This window comes from Zootoca vivipara, chromosome Z2 (assembly GCF_965207765.1).
Source record: "Zootoca vivipara chromosome Z2, rZooViv2.hap1.1, whole genome shotgun sequence".
NCBI lineage: Eukaryota > Metazoa > Chordata > Lepidosauria > Squamata > Lacertidae > Zootoca > Zootoca vivipara.
In genome coordinates, this window is record NC_142585.1 from 49,633,596 (window position 1) to 49,659,117 (window position 25,522).

The 25,522-nt window shown below is 45.4% G+C and overlaps 1 protein-coding gene across 2 annotated transcripts; it reads left to right on the top strand.

The window, feature by feature from the left end:
• SAPCD2 (suppressor APC domain containing 2) lies at window positions 1–24,280 on the top strand. 2 transcript variants are annotated; one of them, XM_088665397.1, is made up of 6 exons: window positions 1–635; window positions 1,605–1,756; window positions 4,682–4,828; window positions 12,800–12,895; window positions 17,391–17,513; window positions 18,141–24,280. In XM_088665397.1, the coding sequence occupies exons 1-6, from the start codon at window positions 191–193 to the stop codon at window positions 18,267–18,269; spliced, it is 1,092 nt and encodes a 363-aa protein (XP_088521523.1). In that variant the 5' UTR covers window positions 1–190; the 3' UTR covers window positions 18,270–24,280. The 2 variants fall into 2 exon arrangements, with proteins under 2 accessions (XP_088521523.1, XP_088521522.1); XM_088665396.1 differs by lacking the exons at window positions 1–635; window positions 17,391–17,513 and having other exon boundaries at window positions 1,061–1,756.
• The last annotated feature ends 1,242 nt before the right edge of the window (window positions 24,281–25,522 follow it).

Here is a 25,522-nt window from a genome sequence, read left to right on the forward strand (position 1 = left end):
TTTTGTTGTTCCTTTGGAACGTTCGGAACTTTTCTTGTTCCTTTGGAACGTTCGGAACTTTTGTTGCTCCTTTGGAACGTTTGGAACTTTTTTTGTTCCTTTGGAACTTTTGTTGTTCCTTTGGAACGTTCGGAAGAGAACTTTTGTTGCTCCTTTGGAACGTTGTGTATCAATTTCGGGAGTCGCAGCGATGGCGCCGGAGCGCGGAAGCGATGGGCGCTCGCAGCCCGGCGGCGGCGGCGCTACCTCGGGGCTGCCCCCGGCTTTCTTGCGCAGCCTGCGGACCCTCTTCGACATCTTGGACGACCGCCGCCGAGGCTACGTGCCCTTGCGGGAGATCGAGTCGCGGTGGCTGCGGCAAGGGAGCGGCGAAGCGAGGGAGTTGCCCCGGGGCGTCTTGGAAGGGCTGCGGCGGGCCGCCCCGGCCAGCGGCTACCTGACCTTCGAGCGCTTCGTGCTGGGCTTGAGATCCTCGCTCCTCGGGCCGGACGAAGGAGGCGCCTCCTCGCCGGGACCCGCCGCCCCTGCTCGGAAAAGCGAGGGGGAAGCCGAGAGGGGGTCCGCCGGCGAGGGCGCGTCTCGGTCCCTGGAGCAGATCGCCGGCGCGCCGGCGGAATGCAAGAGGGCGGTTGCAGGTAGGTAGCCGTGTTGGTCTGAGTCGAAGCAAAATAGGAAAAAAAAAATTCCTTCAGTAGCACCTTAAAGACCTGAAGAAGTGCGCATGCACACGAAAGCTCATACCAAAATAAAAACTTAGTTGGTCTTTAAGGTGCTACTGAAGGAATTTTTTTTATTTTACCTTAAAGACCAACTAAGTTTATATTTTGGTATGAGCTTTCGTGTGTATCTGAAGAAGTGCGCATGCACACGAAAGCTCATACCAAAATATAAACTTAGTTGGTCTTTAAGGTGCTACTGAAGGAATTTTTTTATTAAGTTAACTTCGTTAACTAAGAGACCACAAGGGCCATCCAGTCCAACCCCCTGCCAAGCAGGAAACACCATCAAAGCATTCTTGACGTATGTCTGTCAAGCCTCTGCTTAAAGGCCTCCAAAGAAGGAGACTCCACCACACTCCTTGGTAGCAAATCTCACTGCCAAACAGCTGTGACTGTCAGGAAGTTCTTCCTAATCATAGAATCATAGAGTTGGAAGAGACCACAAGGGCCATCCAGTCCAACCCCCTGCCAAGCAGGAAACACCATCAAAGCATTCTTGACCTATGCCTGTCAAGCCTCTGCTTAAAGGCCTCCAAAGAAGGAGACTCCACCACACTCCTTGGCAGGAAATTCCACTGCCGAACAGCTCTTACTGTCAGGAAGTTCTTCCTAATCATAGAATCATAGAGTTGGAAGAGACCCCAAGGGCCATCCAGTCCAACCCCCTGCCAAGCAGGAAACACCATCAAAGCATTCTTGACCTATGCCTGTCAAGCCTCTGCTTAAAGGCCTCCACCACACTCCTTGGTAGCAAATCCCACTGCCGAACAGCTCTTACTGTCAGGAAGTTCTTCCTAATGTGGGGGAGGGGAGATAAGAAGGGGACGAACCCAGGATGGCTTGAATCGGATCACTTCCCCATTCACACTTCTCTCCCATCGACAGCAACTAAAGGGGGCAGCGGTGGCACCCGAAAGCTGGCAGGACAGGCTCGGCACGAGAGCACCTCCAAGGTGGCGGCAGAAGTGCGGAGGCAGCCAAGAGGCTGCGGTGAACACAGGAGACACACCATCACCAACGGCGTGGACTACGGCATGGTAAGAGACCCCTTGCTTGTCACACGTCGGTTGGACGCAGGGGGACGGCGGGAGGCGCCGGCTGGGGTGGGAAACCCCCGAGGAAAGAAGGCTCATAGAATCATAGAATCATAGAGTTGGAAGAGACCACAAGGGCCATCCAGTCCAACCCCCTGCCAAGCAGGAAACACCATCAAAGCATTCCTGACAGATGGCTGTCAAGCCTCTGCTTCAAGACCTCCAAAGGAGGAGACTCCGCCACACTCCTTGGCAGCAAATCCCACTGCCGAACAGCTCTGACTGTCAGGAAGTTCTCTTCCTAATGTTGAGGTGGAATTTTCTTTCTTGTAGTTTGAATCCGTTGCTCCGTGTCCGCTTCTCTGGAGCAGCAGAAAACAACCTTTCTCCCTCCTTTATATGACATCCTTTCATATATTTGAACATGGCTATCATATCACCCCTTAACCTTCTCTTCTCCAGGCTAAACATACCCAGCTCCCTAAGCCGTTCCTCATAAGGCATCGTTTCCAGGCCTTTGACCATTTTGGTTGCCCTCTTCTGGACACGTTCCAGCTTGTCAGTATCCTTCTTGAACTGTGGTGCCCAGAACTGGACACAGTACTCCAGGTGAGGTCTGACCAGAGCAGAATACAGTGGTACTATTACTTCCCTCGATCTAGATGCTATACTCCTATTGATGCAGCCCAGAATTGCATTGGCTTTTTGAGCTGCTGCATCACACTGCTGACTCATGTCAAGTTTGTGGTCTACCAAGACTCCTAGATCCTTTTCACATGTACTGCTCTCAAGCCAGGTGTCCCCCATCCTGTATTTGTGCCTTTCATTTTTTTCTGCCCAAGTGTAGTACCTTACATTTCTCCTTGTTCAAATTCATCTTGTTTGCTTTGGCCCAGTTGTCTAATCTGTTAAGGTCATTCTGAAGTGTGATCCTGTCCTCTGGGGTGTTAGCCACCCCTCCCAATTTGGTGTCATCTGCAAAGGGCCTGGAGATTGGTTACAGGTAGGTAGCCGTGTTGGTCTGGATCGAAGTAAAATAAAAAAAATCCCTTCAGTAGCACCTTAAAGACCAACTCAGTTTTTATTTTGGTATATGAGCTTTCGTGTGCAGGCGCACTTCTTCAGATACAGTGAAATGGAAGTTTCCAGGCACTTAAGTGGGGAGGGGTGGGGATGGGGAGGGGGGATCACTCAGAAGGGTGGTGGAAATGGGTGATTGACGGACTGATAGCTGTTGATGACCGGAAACGACTGCAAATGGTTTTGCATGGAAAAAGCAAGGGTGGAGATGGCTGAAGATCGCTTTATCATGTGTAATGAGATAAGAATCCGATATCTCTGTTCAAACCAGGTCCCTCCATGGTTTTGAGCTTGGGGATAAGTTGCAATTCAGCAACTTGATTGTTGAAGGATACCAAATGGGGAGGGGTGGCCAATACCCCAGAGGACAGGATCACACTTCCAAATGACCTGAACAGATTAGACAACTGGGCCAAAGCAAACAAGATGAATTTGAACAAGGAGAAATGTAAGGTAGTACACTTGGGCAAAAAAAATATGAAAGGCACAAATACAGGATGGGGGACACCTGGCTTGAGAGCAGTACATGTGAAAAGGATCTAGGAGTCTTGGTAGACCACAAACTTGACATGAGTCAGCAGTGTGATGCAGCAGCTCAAAAAGCCAATGCAATTCTGGGCTGCATCAAGAGGAGTATAGCATCTAGATCTAGGGAAGTAATAGGACCACTGTATTCTGCTTGGTCAGACCTCACCTGGAGTACTGTGTCCAGTTCTGGGCACCACAGTTCAAGAAGGATACTGACCAGCTGGAACGTGTCCAGAGGAGGGCAACCAAAATGGTCAAAGGCCTGGAAACGATGCCTTATGAGGAACGGCTTAGGGAGCTGGGTATGTTTAGCCTGGAGAAGAGAAAGTTAAGGGGTGATATGATAGCCATGTTCAAATATATGAAAGGATGTCATAAGGAGGAGGGAGAAAGATTGTTTTCTGCTGCTCCGGAGAAGCGGACACGGAGCAATGGATTCAAACTTCAAGAAAGAAGATTCCACCTCAACGTGAGGAAGAACTTCCTGACAGTAAGAGCTGTTGGGCAGTGGAATTTGCCACCAAGGAGTGTGGTGGAGTCTCCTTCTTTGGAGGTCTTGAAGCAGAGGCTTGACAGCCATATGTCCAGAATGCTTTGATGGTGTTTCCTGCTCGGCAGGGGGTTGGACTGGATGGCCCTTGTGGTCTCTTCCAACTCTAGGATTCTATGATTCTATGAACTTCCTAACAGTCAGAGCTGTTCGGCAGTGGGATTTGCTGCCAAGGAGTGTGGTGGAGTCTCCTTCTTTGGAGGTCTTTAAGCAGAGGCTTGACAGCCATATGTCAAGGATGCTTTGATGGTGTTTCCTGCTCGGCAGGGGGTTGGACTGGATGGCCCTTGAGGTCTCTTCCAACTCTACGATTCTATGATTCTCTATGATTCTATGATTCCACCTAAACATTAGGAAGAACTTCCTGACAGTCAGAGCTGTTCGGCAGTGGGATTTGCTGCCAAGGAGTGTGGTGGAGTCCCCTCCTTTGGAGGTCTTTAAGCAGAGGCTTGACAGGCACATGTCAAGAATGCTTTGATGGTGTTTCCCGCTCGGCAGGGGGTTGGACTGGATGGCCCTTGGGGTCTCTTCCAACTCTAGGATTCTATGATTTAATCCCCGCAACGACCCTGTGAGGTAGGTTGGGCTGAGAGGCAGCGACTGGCCCAGGGTCACGCCCCGTCAGCGTTATAGTCGTGTAGGGACCGGGCACAAGGTGTTTCCCCCCCCTCCCCTCCCCACCCCCACCCCCGCCGGTCCTACTATGGTGGCCCTTTTTTTTTTCGTGAGCGAGGACTCACCGGCTGCGCCTGGGGTTTCTGTCTCGGCAGCTGAAGCACATGAAGGAGCTGGAGAAGGAGAAGGACGTCCTGCTGCAGGGGCTGGAGTTGGCGGAGAGAGTGCGCAACTGGTGCCACCAGCGGATCCAGGCCCTCCAGGAACGCCAGAAGCGGCTGGGCAGCGGGAGAGTCCACAGCGTGAGTAACAGCTTGCCGCTGGCTTCCTTTGGTGTGTTGGCTTTTATTTTATTTTATTTTTATTTTATTTAAATAAAATACCTTTATTTATTTTCTTCCAATCTACAACAGACAAAACAGGTTCAATAAAAATAAAAATAAAAACAGGTTCAATAAAAATCAAGTTTATTGATTCAATAATTTTTATATAATTTTTTTAATATTTATTCAATAAAAATCAAGTTTTGAAGTTTATTTTTTTAAAATAAAATACCTTTATTTATTTTCTTCCAATCTACAACAGGCAAAACAGGTTCAATAAAAATAAAAATAAAAACAGGTTCCATAAAAATCAAGTTTATTGATTCAATAATTTTTATATAATTTTTTAATATTTATTCAATAAAAATCAAGTTTTGAAGTTTATTTTTTTAAAATAAAATACCTTTATTTATTTTCTTCCAATCTACAACAGGCAAAACAGGTTCAATAAAAATAAAAATAAAAACAGGTTCAATAAAAATCAAGTTTATTGATTCAATAATTTTTATATAATTTTTTTAATATTTATTCAATAAAAATCAAGTTTTGAAGTTTATTTTTTTTAAATAAAATACCTTTATTTATTTTCTTCCAATCTACAACAGGCAAAACAGGTTCAATAAAAATAAAAATAAAAACAGGTTCAATAAAAATCAAGTTTATTGATTCAATAATTTTTATATAATTTTTTTAATATTTATTCAATAAAAATCAAGTTTTGAAGTTTATTTTTTTTAAATAAAATACCTTTATTTATTTTCTTCCAATCTACAACAGGCAAAACAGGTTCAATAAAAATAAAAATAAAAACAGGTTCAATAAAAATCAAGTTTATTGATTCAATAATTTTTATATAATTTTTTTAATATTTATTCAATAAAAATCAAGTTTTGAAGTTTATTTTTTTTAAATAAAATACCTTTATTTATTTTCTTCCAATCTACAACAGGCAAAACAGGTTCAATAAAAATAAAAATAAAAACAGGTTCAATAAAAATCAAGTTTATTGATTCAATAATTTTTATATAATTTTTTTAATATTTATTCAATAAAAATCAAGTTTTGAAGTTTATTTTTTTTAAATAAAATACCTTTATTTATTTTCTTCCAATCTACAACAGGCAAAACAGGTTCAATAAAAATAAAAATAAAAACAGGTTCAATAAAAATCAAGTTTATTGATTCAATAATTTTTATATAATTTTTTTAATATTTATTCAATAAAAATCAAGTTTTGAAGTTTATTTTTTTTAAATAAAATACCTTTATTTATTTTCTTCCAATCTACAACAGGCAAAACAGGTTCAATAAAAATAAAAATAAAAACAGGTTCAATAAAAATCAAGTTTATTGATTCAATAATTTTTATATAATTTTTTTAATATTTATTCAATAAAAATCAAGTTTTGAAGTTTATTTTTTTTAAATAAAATACCTTTATTTATTTTCTTCCAATCTACAACAGGCAAAACAGGTTCAATAAAAATAAAAATAAAAACAGGTTCAATAAAAATCAAGTTTATTGATTCAATAATTTTTATATAATTTTTTAATATTTATTCAATAAAAATCAAGTTTTGAAGTTTATTTTTTTTAAATAAAATACCTTTATTTATTTTCCTCCAATCTACAACAGGCAAAACAGGTTCAATAAAAATAAAAATAAAAACAGGTTCAATAAAAATCAAGTTTATTGATTCAATAATTTTTATATAATTTTTTAATATTTATTCAATAAAAATCAAGTTTTGAAGTTTATTTTTTTAAAATAAAATACCTTTATTTATTTTCTTCCAATCTACAACAGGCAAAAGAGGTTCAATCAAAATCAAGAAAATAAAATACATCTATATATATATATATTTTTTTTTTGAATAATATTTATTTATTTATTCCCACTTCAACAACAATATTATATACATTTTCCATATAACAAATAAGATTAAGGAATAAAAAATAAAACAAATCCCATATCTGGGAGCTTAACATAGAAAGATTAAACTCTTAATAACAGTTATTCCTCACAGAACATTTGTAATCAATTGTCTAAAGGGGGGAAAAAAAAAACCCAGAAAAAACAGAAAGAAAGAAAAGAAAAAAAAAAGAAAAGAAAAAAGAAAACACTCTGGGCTTCCTGTTACCACCGACGGCTTAGTTTTTGTTCTTCCATTATCGAATGTATATACAATCAGTACTGTTTCTACTTTCAATATGTTTTCACATTCTATTTCTTTAAGTTTCCACAAATTCAATAAATCGAACTATCTCCTTACCCTTTCACTCAAACGCTATCCTTTTAATTTTACCTTCAGGATATTTTCTAACATATTTCTTGTATCTATCCCACCTTTTAACCAATTCTTCCTTATCTTTCCCTCTCAAACTATTTGTTACTAACTAATAAAATACATCTATAACATTGTGTTACATGTGTCCTATTTGTAAATTACCCCCCCCCTCCCCTCTGAGCCCTCCCTCCCATCCCCAACCACTTCTCTCTTTTTTTTTTTAAATTTTATGTTTAATCTTTATTAAGTTTAAAATCAATATAAAACAAAACAATTCTCTAAAATAAAAGCATACATATATAATCATACAAATTCAAACAAAGCTTACTCCATCTTCTCAAATATATCGTCAACTTGTCTTATATATCTTCCATTCTGTCTTCACATCTTCTTTGTAATTCGACTTCCCCTTCTCTTCTATCCTGACTATAACATTGTTTATCCTCGTACTGCTTACATTAACTTTCCTCCTTGGAATACTACAAAATATTGGTTTCGAACCCAAGTTCTTTTAAGTATACTCCAAATTTTCCCCAATTATCAATAAATTTTTTATTGGAACCGCCCCTAATTGAATTCGTCAATCTCGCTAAATCAATATAACCGATTAATTTCTCTTGCCAATCTCTAATAGTGGGTACTTCCTTACTTTTCCATAATTTTGCAATTAAAATTCTCGCCGCCGCTACCGAGTATAAAAATATCTTTTCATCTTTTTTTCCCACTTCCTCTTCAACCATTCCTAATAGGAAAGATTCTGGAGTCTTCTTTATATTGTATTTAAATATTTTCTTTAACTCTTCTAACACTCCATTCCGGAAAGGTTTAATTTTTGGGCACTGCCACCAGATATGTAGGAACGTACCTACTTCTCTTTCGCACCTCCCCGACCACTTCTCGGCCGTTCTTGAGTTTTCCCCTTTTGATTCCATGTATAATCGCTGCATACTGTTTTCCAAACTCATCTTCATATCGTTTATTTGTGCCATACCTAAATGGTATTATAAGAGTCTTTAATTAATGATTGGCTGTGTGTTTGCTTTTCAGCAAGCGTCCTTGCTTGCCCTTGCAAGCCGCAGGCACAGGGCCCCCCCCCCCAAAACTTCGGCCCTCCTCCAGAGGTTTTGGACTACAAATCCCATCATCCCCGACCGCTGGTCCTCTTCGCTAGGGATCATGGGAGTTGTAGGCCCAAACATCTGGAGGGCCGCCGTTTGGGGAGGCAGCTGCCGCCTTGCTTGAGGACCGAGGAGAGAACGGGGCGTATCCGTGGCCCAAGGATGGATGGGAATGAGAACTAGGGAAGCCGGGGAATGCGCTGGATCCAGACGAAGCCGTAAAGGAAGTACAGTGGTACCTCGGTTTATGAACACAATTGGTTCCGGAAGTCTGTTCATAAACTGAAGCGTTCATAAACTGAAGCGAACTTTCCCATTGAAAGTCATGGAAAGTGGATTAATCTGTTCCAGACAGTCCACGGAGTACTTAAACTGAAGCCTTCATAAACTGAAGCGAACTTTCCCATTGAAAGTAATGGAAAGTGGATTAATCCGTTCTAGACGGGTCCGCGGAGTACTTAAACAGAAATGTTCCTAAACTGAAGCATGGGTGTAATTGGTTCCGGAAGTCTGTTCATAAACTGAAGCGTTCATAAACTGAAGCGAACTTTCCCATTGAAAGTAATGGAAAATGAATTAATCCGTTCTAGATGGGTCCGCGGAGTACTCAACCTGAAGCGTTGATAAACTGAAGCGAACTTTCCCATTGAAAGTAATGGAAAGTGGATTAATCCGTTCTAGACGGGTCCGCGGAGTACTTAAACAGAAATGTTCCTAAACTGAAGCATGGGTGTAATTGGTTCCGGAAGTCTGTTCATAAACTGAAGCGTTCATAAACTGAAGCGAACTTTCCCATTGAAAGTAATGGAAAATGAATTAATCCGTTCTAGATGGGTCCGCGGAGTACTCAACCTGAAGCGTTGATAAACTGAAGCGAACTTTCCCATTGAAAGTAATGGAAAGTGGATTAATCCGTTCTAGACGGGTCCGCGGAGTACTTAAACAGAAATGTTCATAAACTGAAGCATGGGTGTAATTGGTTCCGGAAGTCTGTTCATAAACTGAAGCGTTCATAAACTGAAGCGAACTTTCCCATTGAAAGTAATGGAAAGTGGATTAATCTGTTCCAGACAGTCCACGGAGTACTTAAACTGAAGCGTTCATAAACTGAAGCGAACTTTCCCATTGAAAGTAATGGAAAGTGGATTAATCCGTTCTAGACGGGTCCGCGGAGTACTTAAACAGAAATGTTCATAAACTGAAGCATGGGTGAAATTGGTTCCGGAAGTCTGTTCATAAACTGAAGCGTTCATAAACTGAAGCGAACTTTCCCATTGAAAGTAATGGAAAATGAATTAATCCGTTCCAGATGGGTCCGCGGTGTTCATAAACCGAAAATTCATAAACCGAGGTGTTCGTAAACCGAGGTTCCACTGTAGAAACGGGCCCCGGTGTTTGGGCCGGGGCGCCGGTACGCACGGCGGATCTCGTCGGTCTTTTCCGTGAAGCTGGAATTTTGCCGGATCTTGTACATGACGTGAGGAGGGAGGGTGCCGCCCTTGTTCGTTTGGAGGATCACACCTTTATTGGGGGGGGACGGACGCAGGACGGGACAGAAAAGAATGCATAAAGCCACAAAAAAGAATGCATAAAGCCACAAAAACCTCGTGTTGCAAGCAGAGTTGCATCTCCAGGGCCAGACGAACTACATCCAAGAGTATTAAAAGAACTGGCAGAGGTGATTTCAGAACCACTGGCAATAATCTTTGAAAATTCCTGGAGAACAGGCGAAGTCCCAGCAGACTGGAGGAGGGCAAATGTTGTCCCTATTTTCAAAAAGGGGGGAAAGAGAGGACCCAAACAATGACCGCCCAGTAATCCTGACATCGATACCAGGAAAGATTCTAGAGCGGATCATTAAGCAAACCGTTTGTGAAAAAAGTACAGCATACCTCTACATAAAAGTGCCTAGGCTCAAAAGAAAAAAGAAAAAGAAAGAGAAAAAGGGGAAAAAGAAAACACGACTAAGAATAAAAAGATTTGCTTCCTATTATTTGCAACTCGCGTCCCTAAATATATTATTTTTCCATTGCTGTATCCTATATTATATCTGAAATGTTTACAGATATAATATGTTGTTGTTGTTGCTAAACCACTAAACAACAACAACATATTATATCTGTAAACATTTCAGTATTAATAAATTTACATTATGATGAATTCTCCCCTTGGGATTTATTTACTCTAAGCACATCACTAAATTGCATTCTAAATTCTCTTCCTCCATATAATCCTGTACATGCACAGGACGAACTGCTTCTTCTTTTTTTAATTTTTTTTTTTAAATTTTAAAACAGAACTCTATTCAAAAAATTTCCAAAGATACAGAAACGAATATACAAATTAAATGAAGACAAAAAATACATTAAAAATTCAAAGGTAAGGAAAAAAAAGTACAGCATACCTCTACATAAAAGTGCCTAGGCTCAAAAGAAAAAAGAAAAAGAAAAAAAAAGAAAGAGAAAAAGGGAAAAAAGAAAACACGACTAAGAATAAAAAGATTTGCTTCCTATTATTTGCAGTCCCTAAATATATTATAAATATAAATATATATATTTAGGGCAACTAAATATATTATTTGCAGTCCCTAAATATAAATAACAGTCCCTAAATATATTATTTTTCCATTGCTGTATCCTATATTATATCTGAAATGTTTACAGATATAATATGTTGTTGTTGTTGCTAAACCACTAAACAACAACAACAACAACATATTATATCTGTAAACATTTCAGTATTAATAAATTTACATTATGATGAATTCTCCCCTTGGGATTTATTTACTCTAAGCACATCACTAAATTGCATTCTAAATTCTCTTCCTCCATATAATCCTGTACATGCACAGGACGAACTGCTTCTAGTTTATTTCTGACTCCCTCAAACCTTCTCCAAAATTGAGGATAGTTTGCCTGCAACCCTATAGCTACTTTTTTTTATCACTTATCAGCAGACTGGAGGAGGGCAAATGTTGTCCCTATTTTCAAAAGGGGGGAAAGAGAGGAGCCAAACAATGACCGCCCAGTAATCCTGACATCGATACCAGGAAAGATTCTAGAGCGGATCATTAAGCAAACGGTCTGTGAGCACCTAGAAAGAAACGCTGTGATCACTAAAATTCAGCATGGGTTCCTGAAAAATAAGTCACGTCAGACTAATCTGATCTCATTTTTTGACAGGATTACAAGCCTGGCAGATGAAGGGAACGCTGTGGATGTAGCCTATCTTGATTTCAGCCAGGCCTTTGACAAGGTGCCCCATGATATTCTTGTAAAGAAGCTGGTCAAATGCGGGCTAGACAATGCTACCATTCAGTGGATTTGTAACTGGCTTACTGACCGAACCCAAAGGGTGCTCATCAATGGCTCCTCCTCATCCTGGAGAGTAGTGACTAGTGGGAAGAGCCACAGGGTTCTGTCTTGGGCCCAGTCTTGTTCAACATCTTGATCAATGACTTGGATGATGGGCTTGAGGGCATCCTGAGCAAGTTTGCAGATGACACCAAATGGGGAGGGGTGGCTAACACCCCAGAGGACAGGATCACACTTCAGAATGACCTTAACAGATTAGACAACTGGGCCAAAGCAAACAAGATGAATTTTAACAAGGAGAAATGTAAGGGCAAAAAAAAATATGAAAGGCACAAATACAGGATGGGGGACACCTGGCTTGAGAGCAGTACATGTGAAAAGGATCCAGGAGTCTTGGTAGACCACAAACTTGACATGAGTCAGCAGTGTGATGCAGCAGCTCAAAAAGCCAATGCAATTCTGGGCTGCATCAAGAGGAGTATAGCATCTAGATCTAGGGAAGTAATAGTACCACTGTATTCTGCTCTGGGCAGACCTCACCTGGAGTACTGTGTCCAGTTCTGGGCACCACAGTTCAAGAAGGATCCTGACATGCTGGAACGGGTCCAGAAGAGGGCACCGAAAATGGTCAAAGGCCTGGAAACGATGCCTTATGAGGAACGGCTTAGGGAGCTGGGTATGTTTAGCCTGGAGAAGAGAAGGTGAAGGGGTGATATGATAGCCATGTTCAAATATATGAAAGGATGTCATATAGAGGAGGGAGAAAGGTTGTTTTCTGCTGCTCCAGAGAAGCAGACACGGAGCAATGGATTCAAACTTCAAGAAAGAAGATTCCACCTAAACATTGGGGGTGGGGGATCACAGGAAAGAACCACAGCAACGCGTGGCCGGGTCAGCTAGTTTATTAATAAAAGTATTTATATACTGCTAAATTCCACCTCAACATTAGGAAGAGCTTCCTGACAGTAAGAGCTGTTCGGCAGTGGGATTTGCTGCCAAGGAGTGTGGTGGAGTCTCCTTCTCTGGAGGTCTTGAAGCAGAGGCTTGACAGGCGTATGTCAAGAATGCTTTGGTGGTGTTTCCTGCTTGGCAGGGGGTTGGACTGGGTGGCCCTTGTGGTCTCTTCCAACTCTATGATTCTATGATTCTATGATTCTATGAGTGCTCCTGTGGATTGACAGCTGGCCTTGCTGTTCTCTTACATTGCTTCCTCTCTTCCTTCCTCCACAGGACTCGTTCGCCGAGGGCGCTCTGAGCCACCACCTCCTGCCCAAACTGCAAGCGCTGAACCAGTGCCTCGGCGAGCTATTGTGCCTCTCGGCGAAGGTGAGAGCTGCGGTACGGACAGAGTAGGGCAAGGGCCAAGGAAGCGGGAGTGCTGGGAGTTGAAAGGCCGCGAGTGGGCTAGCCATGAGGGCTGAGCTCTGCCTCCGACCGAAACATCAGGAAGAACTTCCTGACAGTCAGAGCTGTTCGGCAGTGGGATTTGCTGCCAAGGAGTGTGGTGGAGTCTCCTCCTTTGGAGGCCTTTAAGCGGAGGCTTGACAGGCATATGTCAAGAATGCTGTGATGGTGTTTCCTGCTCGGCAGGGGGGTTGGACTGGATGGCCCTTGGGGTCTCTTCCAACTCTACGATTCTATGATTCAATGCTTCTGAATGCCAGTTGCCAGAAGCTAATGTGCTCAGGTCCTCCTTTCCGGTTTCCCATGGGGGCATCTTGTTGGCCACTGGGAGAACAGGGTGCTGGACCAGACAGGCCATTGGCCTGATCCAGGAGCGCTCCTCTTGTGTTCTTTCGGGAGTCTCGGTGACATCCATTTACACACACTGACTGGATAATAATCAATCAATATACTTTATTCGACCGATAGAACAAAAACATTTCACAATACAAAGATAAACATATAAAACTGAAGGCATCAGGAGGATACATAAAATATAAAAATATAAAACTGAGGACATCAGCGGGATACATAAATGGGGTATGACCGCACTACTAAACCTCCTACAGGTAACCCGCATCAAGACATTCGATTATACGTTTCCGACACTTGAGCGCCAGGAAAAGGAATTTAGCCACTAAGAAGGTTATTTTCCCAGTGGGCTTGTTGAGCAAATATGCTGCCTGCCGTTCTCTTGGTCGGGAACTAAACTGAGATAAATACGGGTCTATAAGATATTGCCTTAAATCATTATAAAAGGGACAACTCAGTAGAATGTGTTGTGTGGATTCTGCCTCGCCCAAGGCACAATGGCACATTCTCTGACCGTATGGGACTCCTCCAAATCTTCCCCTCAAAACCGCCGAATCCAGGACATTCAGTCTAGCCACAGTAAGTAGTCTGCGGTATTCCACGTAGTGGATATCCGCCAGGTAACGGGCTGGTGCAGACCGATACACCTGCTCCCCTAAAAACACCCCAGATTTCACGCGGGCTATGTCCTCCTGTCTGGCGCTATCCCCCAATCTCTGAGCGGTCATCGCTTTAGCGCGACTGAACGTCATGGACTCAATATAAAGGGAGGACAGACCGCACTTTTGCACTTCCTCTACCACTTCCCTTTCCCATGGAGATTTAAAATAATAATAATAGTAATAATAATAATAATAATAATAATAATAATAATAATAATAATAGATTTTTATTTATACCCCGCCCTCCCCAATCAAAAACCGGGCTCAGGGCGGCTGACACCAACAGAATTACAATGAAACATAGAAACAATTAATTAAAATACAGTGTTAAAATTTAAAGTGCAGCCTCATTTCAAGTAGTCCATAAATCCAGGCCACGAGGGAGGAAAAGCACAGGGGTCAGACTTAAGTCCAGCGCAGAGGCCAGGCAGAACAGCTCGGTGTCTTGCAGGCCCTGCGGAAAGATGACAAATCCCGCAGGGCCCTGGTCTCCTGGGAAAGAGCGTTCCACCAAGTTGGGGCCAGTACTGAAAAGGCCCCGGCTCTAGTAGAGGCCAATCTAGCCATCTTATGACTCAGGATCTCCAGAATATTGTTGTTTGTGGACCTTAAGGTCCTCCGCGGGGCATACCAGGAGAGGCGGCCCCGTAGGTACGAGGGTCCCAAGCTGCATAGGGCTTTAAAGGTCAAAACCAGCACCTTAAACCTGATCCTGTACTCCACCGGGAGCCAGTGCAGCTGGTAAAGCACTGGATGAATGCGATCCCGCGGCCGGGACCCCGTCAGGAGCCTCGCCGCGGCATCCTGCGCCCGCTGGAGTTTCTGGGTCAGCTTGAAGGGCAGCCCCGCGTAGAGCGAGTTACAATAGTCAAGCCTGGAGGTGATCGTCGCATGGATCGCTGCGGCCGGATCAGGGCGAGAGAGGTAGGGGACCAAATGCTTAATACGGCGGAGATTGAAAAATGCCAGGTCTTCACCCCGATGTAGCAGTATACCACTGTGGGATTTGCCAAGTCTTCATCAGGCCTCTCTTTGCATCCATGAGGACTAGAAACTAGATGTTTTTGTTTTGGAAAAGCAACTAAAGCTAGGATTGACATGACACACACCCCACTGCCAATTTTAACCTAGAAAGCCTACATGGCTCCATATTTGGGAATGCATCTTCCTGGTGTGAACCTTGCAAATGTCTTTGAACCTTATTCAACATCTTGATCAATGACTCGGATGATGGGCTTGAGGGCATCCTGAGCAAGTTTGCAGGCGACACCAAATTGGGAGGGGCGGCTAATACCCCAGAGGACAGGATCACGCTTCAGAATGACCTTAACAGATTAGACAACTGGGCCAAAGCAAACAAGATGAATTTTAACAAGGAGAAATGTAAGGGCAAAAAAAAAATGAAAGGCACAAATACAGGATGGGGGACACCTGGCTTGAGAGCAGTACATGTGAAAAGGATCCAGGAGTCTTGGTTGACCACAAACTTGACCTGAGTCAGCAGTGTGATGCAGCAGCTCAAAAAGCCAATGCAATTCTGGGCTGCATCAATAGGAGTATAGCATCTAGATCAAGGGAAGTAATAGTACCACTGTATTCTGCTCTGGTCAGACCTCACCTGGAGTACTGTGTCCAGTTCTGGGCACCACAGCTCAAGAAGGATACGGACAAGCTGGAACGTGTCCAGAGGAGGGAAACCAAAATGGTCAAAGGCCTGGAAACGATGCCTTAGGAGGAACGGCTTAGGGAGCTGGGTATGTTTAGCCTGGAGAAGAGAAGGTTAAGGGGTGATATGATAGCCATGTTCAAATATATAAAAGGATGTCATATGGAGGAGGGAGAAAGGTTGTTTTCTGCTGCTCCAGAGAAGCGGACACGGAGCAATGGATTCAAACTTCAAGAAAGAATATTCCACCTCAACATTAGGAAGAACTTCCTGACAGTCAGAGCTGTTCGGCAGTGGGATTTGCTGCCAAGGAGTGTGGTGGAGTCTCCTCCTTTGGAGGTCTTGAAGCAGAGGCTTGACAGGCATATGTCAAGAATGCTTGGATGGTGTTTCCTGCTTGGCAGGGGGTTGGACTGGATGGCCCTTGGGGTCTCTTCCAACTCTAGGATTCTATGATTCTATGATTAGGAAGAACTTCCTGACAGTAAGAGCTGTTCGGCAGTGGGATTTGCTGCCAAGGAGTGTGTTGGAGTCTCCTTCTTTGGAGGTCTTGAAGCAGAGGCTCGACAGGCATATGTCAAGAATGCTTGGATGGTGTTTCCTGCTTGGCAGGGGGTTGGACTGGATGGCCCTTGGGGTCTCTTCCAACTCTATGATTCTATGATTGGGGGCATTCAAAGTGCTCCCCACCTGGTGACAACAAAGGAGAGGGCCTTTTCAGTTGTGGGAACCCTTAATCAGGACCCAAGTATAAGAGTACCCTCCCGGCCTTGTGGCTTCCAGTGTGACTGTGGAAGCAGAGCAGAGCTGCCATGGTTCGTAGCCATCAATAGCTCCATCTCATCCATGCATTTGTCCAGTCCTCTTTTAAAGCTATCTAGGTTGGTGGCCACCACTGCCTCTTGTGGGAGGGAGTTCCACAGTTTAACTGTGCTCTGTGTTAGTCATAGAATTGTAGCGTTGGGAGGGACCCAAGAGGACATGTAGTCCAACCCTCTGCAATGCAAGAATCACAGCTAAATAATCCCTGACAGGTCGAGGAGTCACCTAAAGACTTTCTCGTGTGTGTTAGAATGAGGGATGGAGTGCTGGTTTTGACCTTTAAAGCCCTCTGCAGCTTTTCCTGACAGTAAGAGCTGTTCGGCAGTGGGATTTGCTGCCAAGGAGTGTGGTGGAGTCTCCTTCTTTGGAGGTCTTTAAGCAGAGGCTTGACAGGCATATGTCAAGAATGCTTGGATGGTGTTTCCTGCTTGGCAGGGGGTTGGACTGGATGGCCCTTGGGGTCTCTTCCAACTCTAGGATTCTATGATTAGGAAGAACTTCCTGACAGTAAGAGCTGTTCGGCAGTGGGATTTGCTGCCAAGGAGTGCGGTGGAGTCTCCTTCTTTGGAGGCCTTGAAGCAGAGGCTTGACAGGCATATGTCAAGAATGCTTGGATGGTGTTTCCTGCTTGGCAGGGGGTTGGACTGGATGGCCCTCGGGGTCTCTTCCAACTCTAGGATTCCAGGATTCTATGATTAATCTGTATTTTAATTAATTGTTTTTATGTTTTATTGTCATTCTGTTGGTGTCAGCCGCCCTGAGCCCGGCTTTTGACTGGGGGCGGGGGCGGGGTATAAATAAAAATTTATTATTATTATATTATTATTATTAAGAAGATGGTGGTGGTTTGTCTTTTTGAGAGAGTGTGTGTGAAGCGCAGGCAGCCCTGGAACAAACCACTTTTCTTTGTCTCTAGCCCCCGAACCCCGGTTTTGCCATGGGGCACGCTCCACCCTCTGCCCCCACGGCCTCCCCTCCTCTCGTCGGATCTCAGCAGGCCTTCAACATGTTGAAGGAGCAGAACCGCCTGCTCACCATGGTGAGTGTGCTACAAGTGCCAGACCGAGAAATATTTATTATTGCGGTCGAGGACCAGTTCATAGAGAAACATAAAATACGGATAAAAATAAAAATAAAATACTGGGAGTCCCTTTTGAAAGAACAGTTTCAGGGAGCATACGGTATATATGACGCTTTGTGGAACGTTTGAAATACATCGTTCATCCTATATACAATGCTGAAAGTTTAACCCTTAAAAGAGAAGCTGGGTATGTTTAGCCTGGAGGAGAGAAGGTGAAGGGGGGATATGATAGCCATGTTCAAATATATGAAAGGACGTCATATGGAGGAGGGAGAAAGGTTGTTTTCTGCTGCTCCAGAGAAGCGGGCACGGAGCAATGGATTCAAACTTCAAGAAAGAAGATTCCACCTCAACATTAGGAAGAACTTCCTGACAGTAAGAGCTGCTCGACAGTGGGATTTGCTGCCAAGGAGTGTGGTGGAGTCTCCTTCTTTGGAGGTCTTTAAGCAGAGGCTTGACAGGCATATGTCAGGAATGCTTTGATGGTGTTTCCTGCTGGGCAGGGGGTTGGACTGGATGGCCCTTGGGGTCTCTTCCAACTCTATGATTCTATGTGGTGGTCTTAACTATGCCTTTACCTTGCAGGAGGTGACAGACAAAAGCGAGCGGATCACCCAGCTGGAGCGGGAGAAATCCACTCTGATCAAGCAGCTGTTTGAAGCGCGTGCCCACAGCCAGGAGGAAAGCAACCAGCTGGACTCCACCTTCATCTAAAGACAGACGTCCCCAAACTCCGGCCCTCCAGATGTTTTGGACTCCAATGCCCATTATCCCTGCCCACCGGTCCTCTTAGCTAGGGACCATGGGAGTTGTAGGGCCGAAACATCTGGAGGGCCGCAGGTTGGGGGTGCCCGATCCGAGACCATCTCTGGTCAGACCTCACCTGGAGTGCTGTGTCCAGTTCCAGAAGGAGACTGACCAGCTGGAACGTGTCCAGAGGAGGGCAACCGAAATGGTCCGAGGCCTGGAAACGATGCCTTATGAGGAACGGCTTAGGGAGCTGGGTATGTTTAGCCTGGAGAAGAGAAGGTCAAGGGGTGATATGATAGCCATGTTCAAATATATAAAAGGATGTCATATAGAGGAGGGAGAAAGGTTGTTTTCTGCTGCTCCAGAGAAGCGGACACGGAGCAACGGATTCAAGCTACAAGAAAGAAGATTCCACCTCAACATTAGGAAGAACTTCCTGACAGTAAGAGCTGTTCGGCAGTGGAACTTGCTGCCAGTTCTGGGCACCACAGTTCAAGAAGGAGACTGACCAGCTGGAACGTGTCCAGAAGAGGGCAACCGAAATGGTCCAAGGCCTGGAAACGATGCCTTACGAGGAACGGCTTAGGGAGCTGGGTATGTTTAGCCTGGAGAAGAGAAGGTTAAGGGGCGATATGATAACCATGTTCAAATATATAAAAGGATGTCATATAGAGGAGGGAGAAAGGTTGTTTTCTGCTGCTCCAGAGAAGCGGACACGGAGCAATGGATTCAAACTACAAGAAAGAAGATTCCACCTCAACATTAGGAAGAACTTCCTGACAGTAAGAGCTGTTCGGCAGTGGAACTTGCTGCCAGTTCTGGGCACCACAGTTCAAGAAGGAGACTGACCAGCTGGAACGTGTCCAGAGGAGGGCAACCGAAATGGTCAAAGGCCTGGAAACGATGCCTTATGAGGAACGGCTTAGGGAGCTGGGTATGTTTAGCCTGGAGAAGAGAAGGTTCAGGGGGGATATGATAGCCATGTTCAAATACCGTTTTTCTCATATTATAAGACACATCTTATATTTATTTTTTCCACACTATGGCTTATTTCCAAGGGATGTCTTATTTTTTTCCCTCCTCCTCCTGCCGCGGCCGGCATTGCTGCTGCGCCCATCACTATGTCTTATTTTCGGGGTATGGCTTATATTCCTCGAATGCTTAAAAATCCTGCGATGGCTTATTTTATGGGTATGTCTTAAAATATGAGAAACTGGGTATATAAAAGGATGTCATAGAGAGGAGGGAGAAAAGGTTGCTTTCTGCTGCGCCAGAGAAGCGGACACGGAGCAATGGATTCAAGCTACAAGAAAGAAGATTCCACCTCAACATTAGAAAGAACTTCCTGACAGTAAGAGCTGTTCGGCAGTGGGATTTGCTGCCAAGGAGTGTGGTGGAGTCTCCTTCTTTGGAGGTCTTTAAGCAGAGGCTTGACAGGCATATGTCAAGAATGCTTTGATGGTGTTTCCTGCTTGGCAGGGGGTTGGACTGGATGACCCTTGTGGTCTCTTCCAACTCTAGGATTCTATGATTCTTTGAGGCAGCTGCACGGGGGGGAGGGGAAAACGGATATTTTAAGAGGCACTAACTACTGGGCCACCCAGCTTTCACCAACCTGGTGCCTTCCAGCTGTTTTAGACTACAATTCCCATCAGCCACAGCATCATACAACCACCCTGGCTGAGGCCTTTGGGAGTTGTAGTCCAAAATGTCCAGAAGGCACCAAGATGATGGAGGTTGGGCTTGGCTATCCTGACAGTAAGAGCTGTTCGGCAGTGGAATTTGCTGCCAGGGAGTGTGGTGGAGTCTCCTTCTTTGGGAGGTCTTTAAGCAGAGGCTTGACAGGCATACGTCAGGAATGCTTTGATGGTGTTTCCTGCTTGGCAGGGGGTTGGACTGGATGGCCCTTGTGGTCTCTTCCAACTCTATGACTCTATGATTCTCTATGATTCTATGATTCCACCTAAACATTAGAAAGAACTTCCTGACAGTAAGAGCTGTTCGGCAGTGGGATTTGCTGCCAAGGAGTGTGGTGGAGTCTCCTTCTTTGGGAGGTCTTTAAGCAGAGGCTTGACAGGCATATGTCAGGAATGCTTTGATGGTGTTTCCTGCTCAGCAGGGGGTTGGACTGGATGGCCCTTGGGGTCTCTTCCAACTCTATGACTCTATGATTCTCTATGATTCTATGACTCCACCTAAACATTAGAAAGAACTTCCTGACAGTAAGAGCTGTTCGGCAGTGGAATTTGCTGCCAAGGAGAGTGGTGGAGTCTCCTTCTTTGGGAGGTCTTTAAGCAGAGGCTTGACAGGCATACGTCAGGAATGCTTTGATCGTGTTTCCTGCTTGGCAGGGGGTTGGACTGGATGGCCCTTGTGGTCTCTTCCAACTCTATGACTCTATGATTCTCTATGATTCTATGATTCCACCTAAACATTAGAAAGAACTTCCTGACAGTAAGAGCTGTTCGGCAGTGGGATTTGCTGCCAAGGAGTGTGGTGGAGTCTCCTTCTTTGGGAGGTCTTTAAGCAGAGGCTTGACAGGCATATGTCAGGAATGCTTTGATGGTGTTTCCTGCTCGGCAGGGGGTTGGACTGGATGGCCCTTGGGGTCTCTTCCAACTCTAGGATTCTATGATTCTCTATGATTCTATGATTCCACCTAAACATTAGAAAGAACTTCCTGACAGTAAGAGCTGTTCGGCAGTGGAATTTGCTGCCAAGGAGTGTGGTGGAGTCTCCTTCTTTGGAGGTCTTGAAGCAGAGGCTTGACAGCCATCTGTCAGGAATGCTTTGATGGTGTTTCCTGCTTGGCAGGGGGTTGGACTGGATGGCCCTTGTGGTCTCTTCCAACTCTTTGATTCTATGAGTAGGAAGAACTTCCTGACAGTAAGAGCTGTTCGGCAGTGGGATTTGCTGCCAAGGAGTGTGGTGGAGTCTCCTTCTTTGGGAGGTCTTTAAGCAGAGGCTTGACAGGCATATGTCAGGAATGCTTTGATGGTGTTTCCTGCTCAGCAGGGGGTTGGACTGGATGGCCCTTGGGGTCTCTTCCAACTCTATGACTCTATGATTCTCTATGATTCTATGACTCCACCTAAACATTAGAAAGAACTTCCTGACAGTAAGAGCTGTTCGGCAGTGGAATTTGCTGCCAAGGAGAGTGGTGGAGTCTCCTTCTTTGGGAGGTCTTTAAGCAGAGGCTTGACAGGCATACGTCAGGAATGCTTTGATCGTGTTTCCTGCTTGGCAGGGGGTTGGACTGGATGGCCCTTGTGGTCTCTTCCAACTCTATGACTCTATGATACTCTATGATTCTATGATTCCACCTAAACATTAGAAAGAACTTCCTGACAGTAAGAGCTGTTCGGCAGTGGGATTTGCTGCCAAGGAGTGTGGTGGAGTCTCCTTCTTTGGGAGGTCTTTAAGCAGAGGCTTGACAGGCATATGTCAGGAATGCTTTGATGGTGTTTCCTGCTCGGCAGGGGGTTGGACTGGATGGCCCTTGGGGTCTCTTCCAACTCTAGGATTCTATGATTCTCTATGATTCTATGATTCCACCTAAACATTAGAAAGAACTTCCTGACAGTAAGAGCTGTTCGGCAGTGGAATTTGCTGCCAAGGAGTGTGGTGGAGTCTCCTTCTTTGGAGGTCTTTAAGCAGAGGCTTGACAGCCATCTGTCAGGAATGCTTTGATGGTGTTTCCTGCTTGGCAGGGGGTTGGACTGGATGGCCCTTGTGGTCTCTTCCAACTCTTTGATTCTATGAGTAGGAAGAACTTCCTGACAGTAAGAGCTGTTCGGCAGTGGGATTTGCTGCCAAGGAGTGTGGTGGAGTCTCCTTCTTTGGGAGGTCTTTAAGCAGAGGCTTGACAGGCATACGTCAGGAATGCTTTGATGGTGTTTCCTGCTTGGCAGGGGGTTGGACTGGATGGCCCTTGGGGTCTCTTCCAACTCTAGGATTCTACGAATATGGGCAGACTTACCCAGTATCTGTCACGCTCCAAATAGAATGTCCATAGACATGCTGTGACATCATTGATTGTCCACCAATGGCAGGAAACCCATTACAGCTACAGTGGGTTTTGTGGGCATGTAGGGACATGGGGGGGCGCGGCGCTGAGGGTTCAACCACAGAGCCTAGGGCTTGCCGATCAGAAGGTCGGCGGTTCGAATCCCCGCCGCGGGGTGAGCTCCCGTCGCTCGGTCCCAGCTCCTGCCCACCTAGCAGTTCAAAAGCACGTCAAAAGTGCAAGTAGATAAATAGGAACCGCTCCGGCGGGAATCATAGAATCCTAGAGTTGGAAGAGACCCCAAGGGTCATCCAGTCCAACCCCCTGCCAAGCAGGAAACGCCATCAAAGCATTCTTGACATATGCCTGTCAAGCCTGCGCTTAAAGACCTCCAAAAAAAGGAGACTCCACCACACGCCTTGGTAGCAAATCCCACTGCCGAACAGCTCTTACTGTCAGGAAGTTCTTCCTAATGTTGAGGTGGAATCTTCTTTCTTGTAGTTTGAATCCATTGCTCCGTAGATCAATAGGAACCGCTACAGCGGGAAGGTCAACGGCGTTTCCGTGCGCTGCTCTGGTTCGCCAGAAGCGGCTTTGTCATGCTGGCCACATGACCCGGAAGCTGTGCGCCGGCTCCCTCGGCCAATAATGCCGGACGAGCGCCGCGACCCCAGAGTCGGACGCGACCGGACCTCGCGGCCAGGGGTCCCTAAACCAAACAATCCTGTCCGCTTTTTTTGCCCCTGCCGTTTCGACTCGGGACGTCTCCGCAAAGAGCCTTTCCCCCCCTGTAATCGGAATTGTAGAGTTGGAAGGGACCCTGGGGGTCATCTAATCCAGCCCCCTGGAATGTGCAGTTGTCTCATACGGGGCTCGAACCTGCAACCTTGGCGTTATCACTAAGCCACCGAGCGATCCAGGCGGTGGTTAAATGCCAGGTGACTTCCCTCTTCAAATAGGTTTACCCTCCCCAAATACATTTTCGGTACATCTGAACCAGGCACCCCCAAACTGCGGCCCTCCAGATGTTTTGAGACTACAACTCCCATGATCCCTAGCTAGCAGGACCGGCGGTCGGGGAAGATGGGAATTGTAGTCCAAAACATCTGGAGGGCCGGAGTTTGGGGATGCCTGGCCTACAACTCCCATGATCCCTAGCTAACAGGACCAGTGGTCGGGGAAGATGGGAATTGTAGACCGAAACATCTGGAGGGCCGAAGTTTGGGGGTGCCTGGCCTACAACTCCCATGATCCCTAGCTAGCAGGACCAGTGGTCGGGGGAAGATGGGAATTGTAGTCCAAAACGTCTGGAGGGCCGAAGTTTGGCGATGCCTGGCCTACAACTCCCATGATCCCTAGCTAGCAGGACCAGTGGTCGGGGAAGATGGGAATTGTAGTCCAAAACATCTGGAGGGCCGAAGTTTGGGGGTGCCTGGCCTGCAACTCCCATGATCCCTAGCTAGCAGGACCAGTGGTCGGGGAAGATGGGAATTGTAGTCCAAAACATCTGGAGGGCCGAAGTTTGGGGATGCCTGGCCTGCAACTCCCATGATCCCTAGCTAGCAGGACCAGTGGTCGGGGAAGATGGGAATTGTAGTCCAAAACATCTGGAGGGCCGAAGTTTGGGGGTGCCTGGCCTGCAACTCCCATGATCCCTAGCTAGCAGGACCAGTGGTCGGGGAAGATGGGAATTGTAGTCCAAAACATCTGGAGGGCCGAAGTTTGGGGATGCCTGGCCTGCAACTCCCATGATCCCTAGCTAGCAGGACCAGTGGTCGGGGAAGATGGGAATTGTAGTCCAAAACATCTGGAGGGCCGGAGTTTGGGGATGCCTGATCTGAACACTCCTATGCCATTTTGTACGTAGCATTTTCGCAACTTATCCGACGTTCTGCATATATGTACATGGATATACTTGTTGAAATGTTTTCGGTCCCCTTTTTCTCCCCCAATAAAAGCTGAAATGAGCCTGCAGCCCTTCCTGTCACCCTTCCTGTTATTTATCACGCCGATCCCACTCAGGGGGCTTTCACGAATGATCGTGAAAGTGCGGGTCTCTGCCCCGAGGGGCTTACAATCTACAAATGGTCCCGAGGCAGCGAGAGCCGGGCTGTGGGACTTCTCAAATCCTTCAAAACGTCATGAGATACGCCAGTCATGGAGGGGGGGGGGGACAGAATAGATCGTGGGTCGGGACCTGTGGGTCTACCACACTTCCTTGGCAGCAAATCCCACTGCCGAACAGCTCTTACTGTCAGGAAGTTCTTCCTACTCAAAACGTCATGAGATACGCCAGTCATGGAGGGGGGGGGGACAGAATAGATCGTGGGTCGGGACCTGTGGGTCCACCACACTTCCTTGGCAGCAAATCCCACTGCCGAACAGCTCTTACTGTCAGGAAGTTCTTCCTACTCATAGAATCAAAGAGTTGGAAGAGACCACAAGGGCCATCCAGTCCAACCCCCTGCCGAAAATAAGACACCGTCTTCTATTTATTATCAGACGATTTCTGTATTTTAGAATTTCTGTTTTGTTGGAAGCCGCCCAGAGTGGCTGGGGGAAGCCGGCCAGATGCGCGGGGTATAAATAATAAATTATTATTAAATTATTATTATTATTATTATTATTATTATTATTATTCCTAAAATAACCCCACATTGGCTTATTTTCAGGGGGTTCTATGAGGCAGCTGCACGGAGGGGAGAGGGAAACGGATATTTTAAGAGGCACTAACTACTAGGCCACCCAGCTTTCACCAACCTGGTGCCTTCCAGCTGTTTTAGACTACAATTCCCATCAGCCACAGCATGATACAACCACCCTGGCTGAGGCCTTTGGGAGTTGTAGTCCAAAATGTCCAGAAGGCACCAAGATGATGGAGGTTGGGTTTGGCTATCCTGACAGTAAGAGCTGTTCGGCAGTGGGATTTGCTGCCAAGGAGTGTGGTGGAGTCTCCTTCTTTGGGAGGTCTTGAAGCAGAGGCTTGACAGGCATATGTCAAGAATGCTTTGATGGTGTTTCCTGCTTGGCAGGGGGTTGGACTGGATGGCCCTTGGGGTCTCTTCCAACTCTATGACTCTATGATTCTCTATGATTCTATGATTCCACCTAAACATTAGGAATGATTATTATTATTCCTAAAATAACCCCACATTGGCTTATTTTCAGGGGGTGTCTTTTTTTTTTTATTACGCGTCCAGCCTTGCCTCTT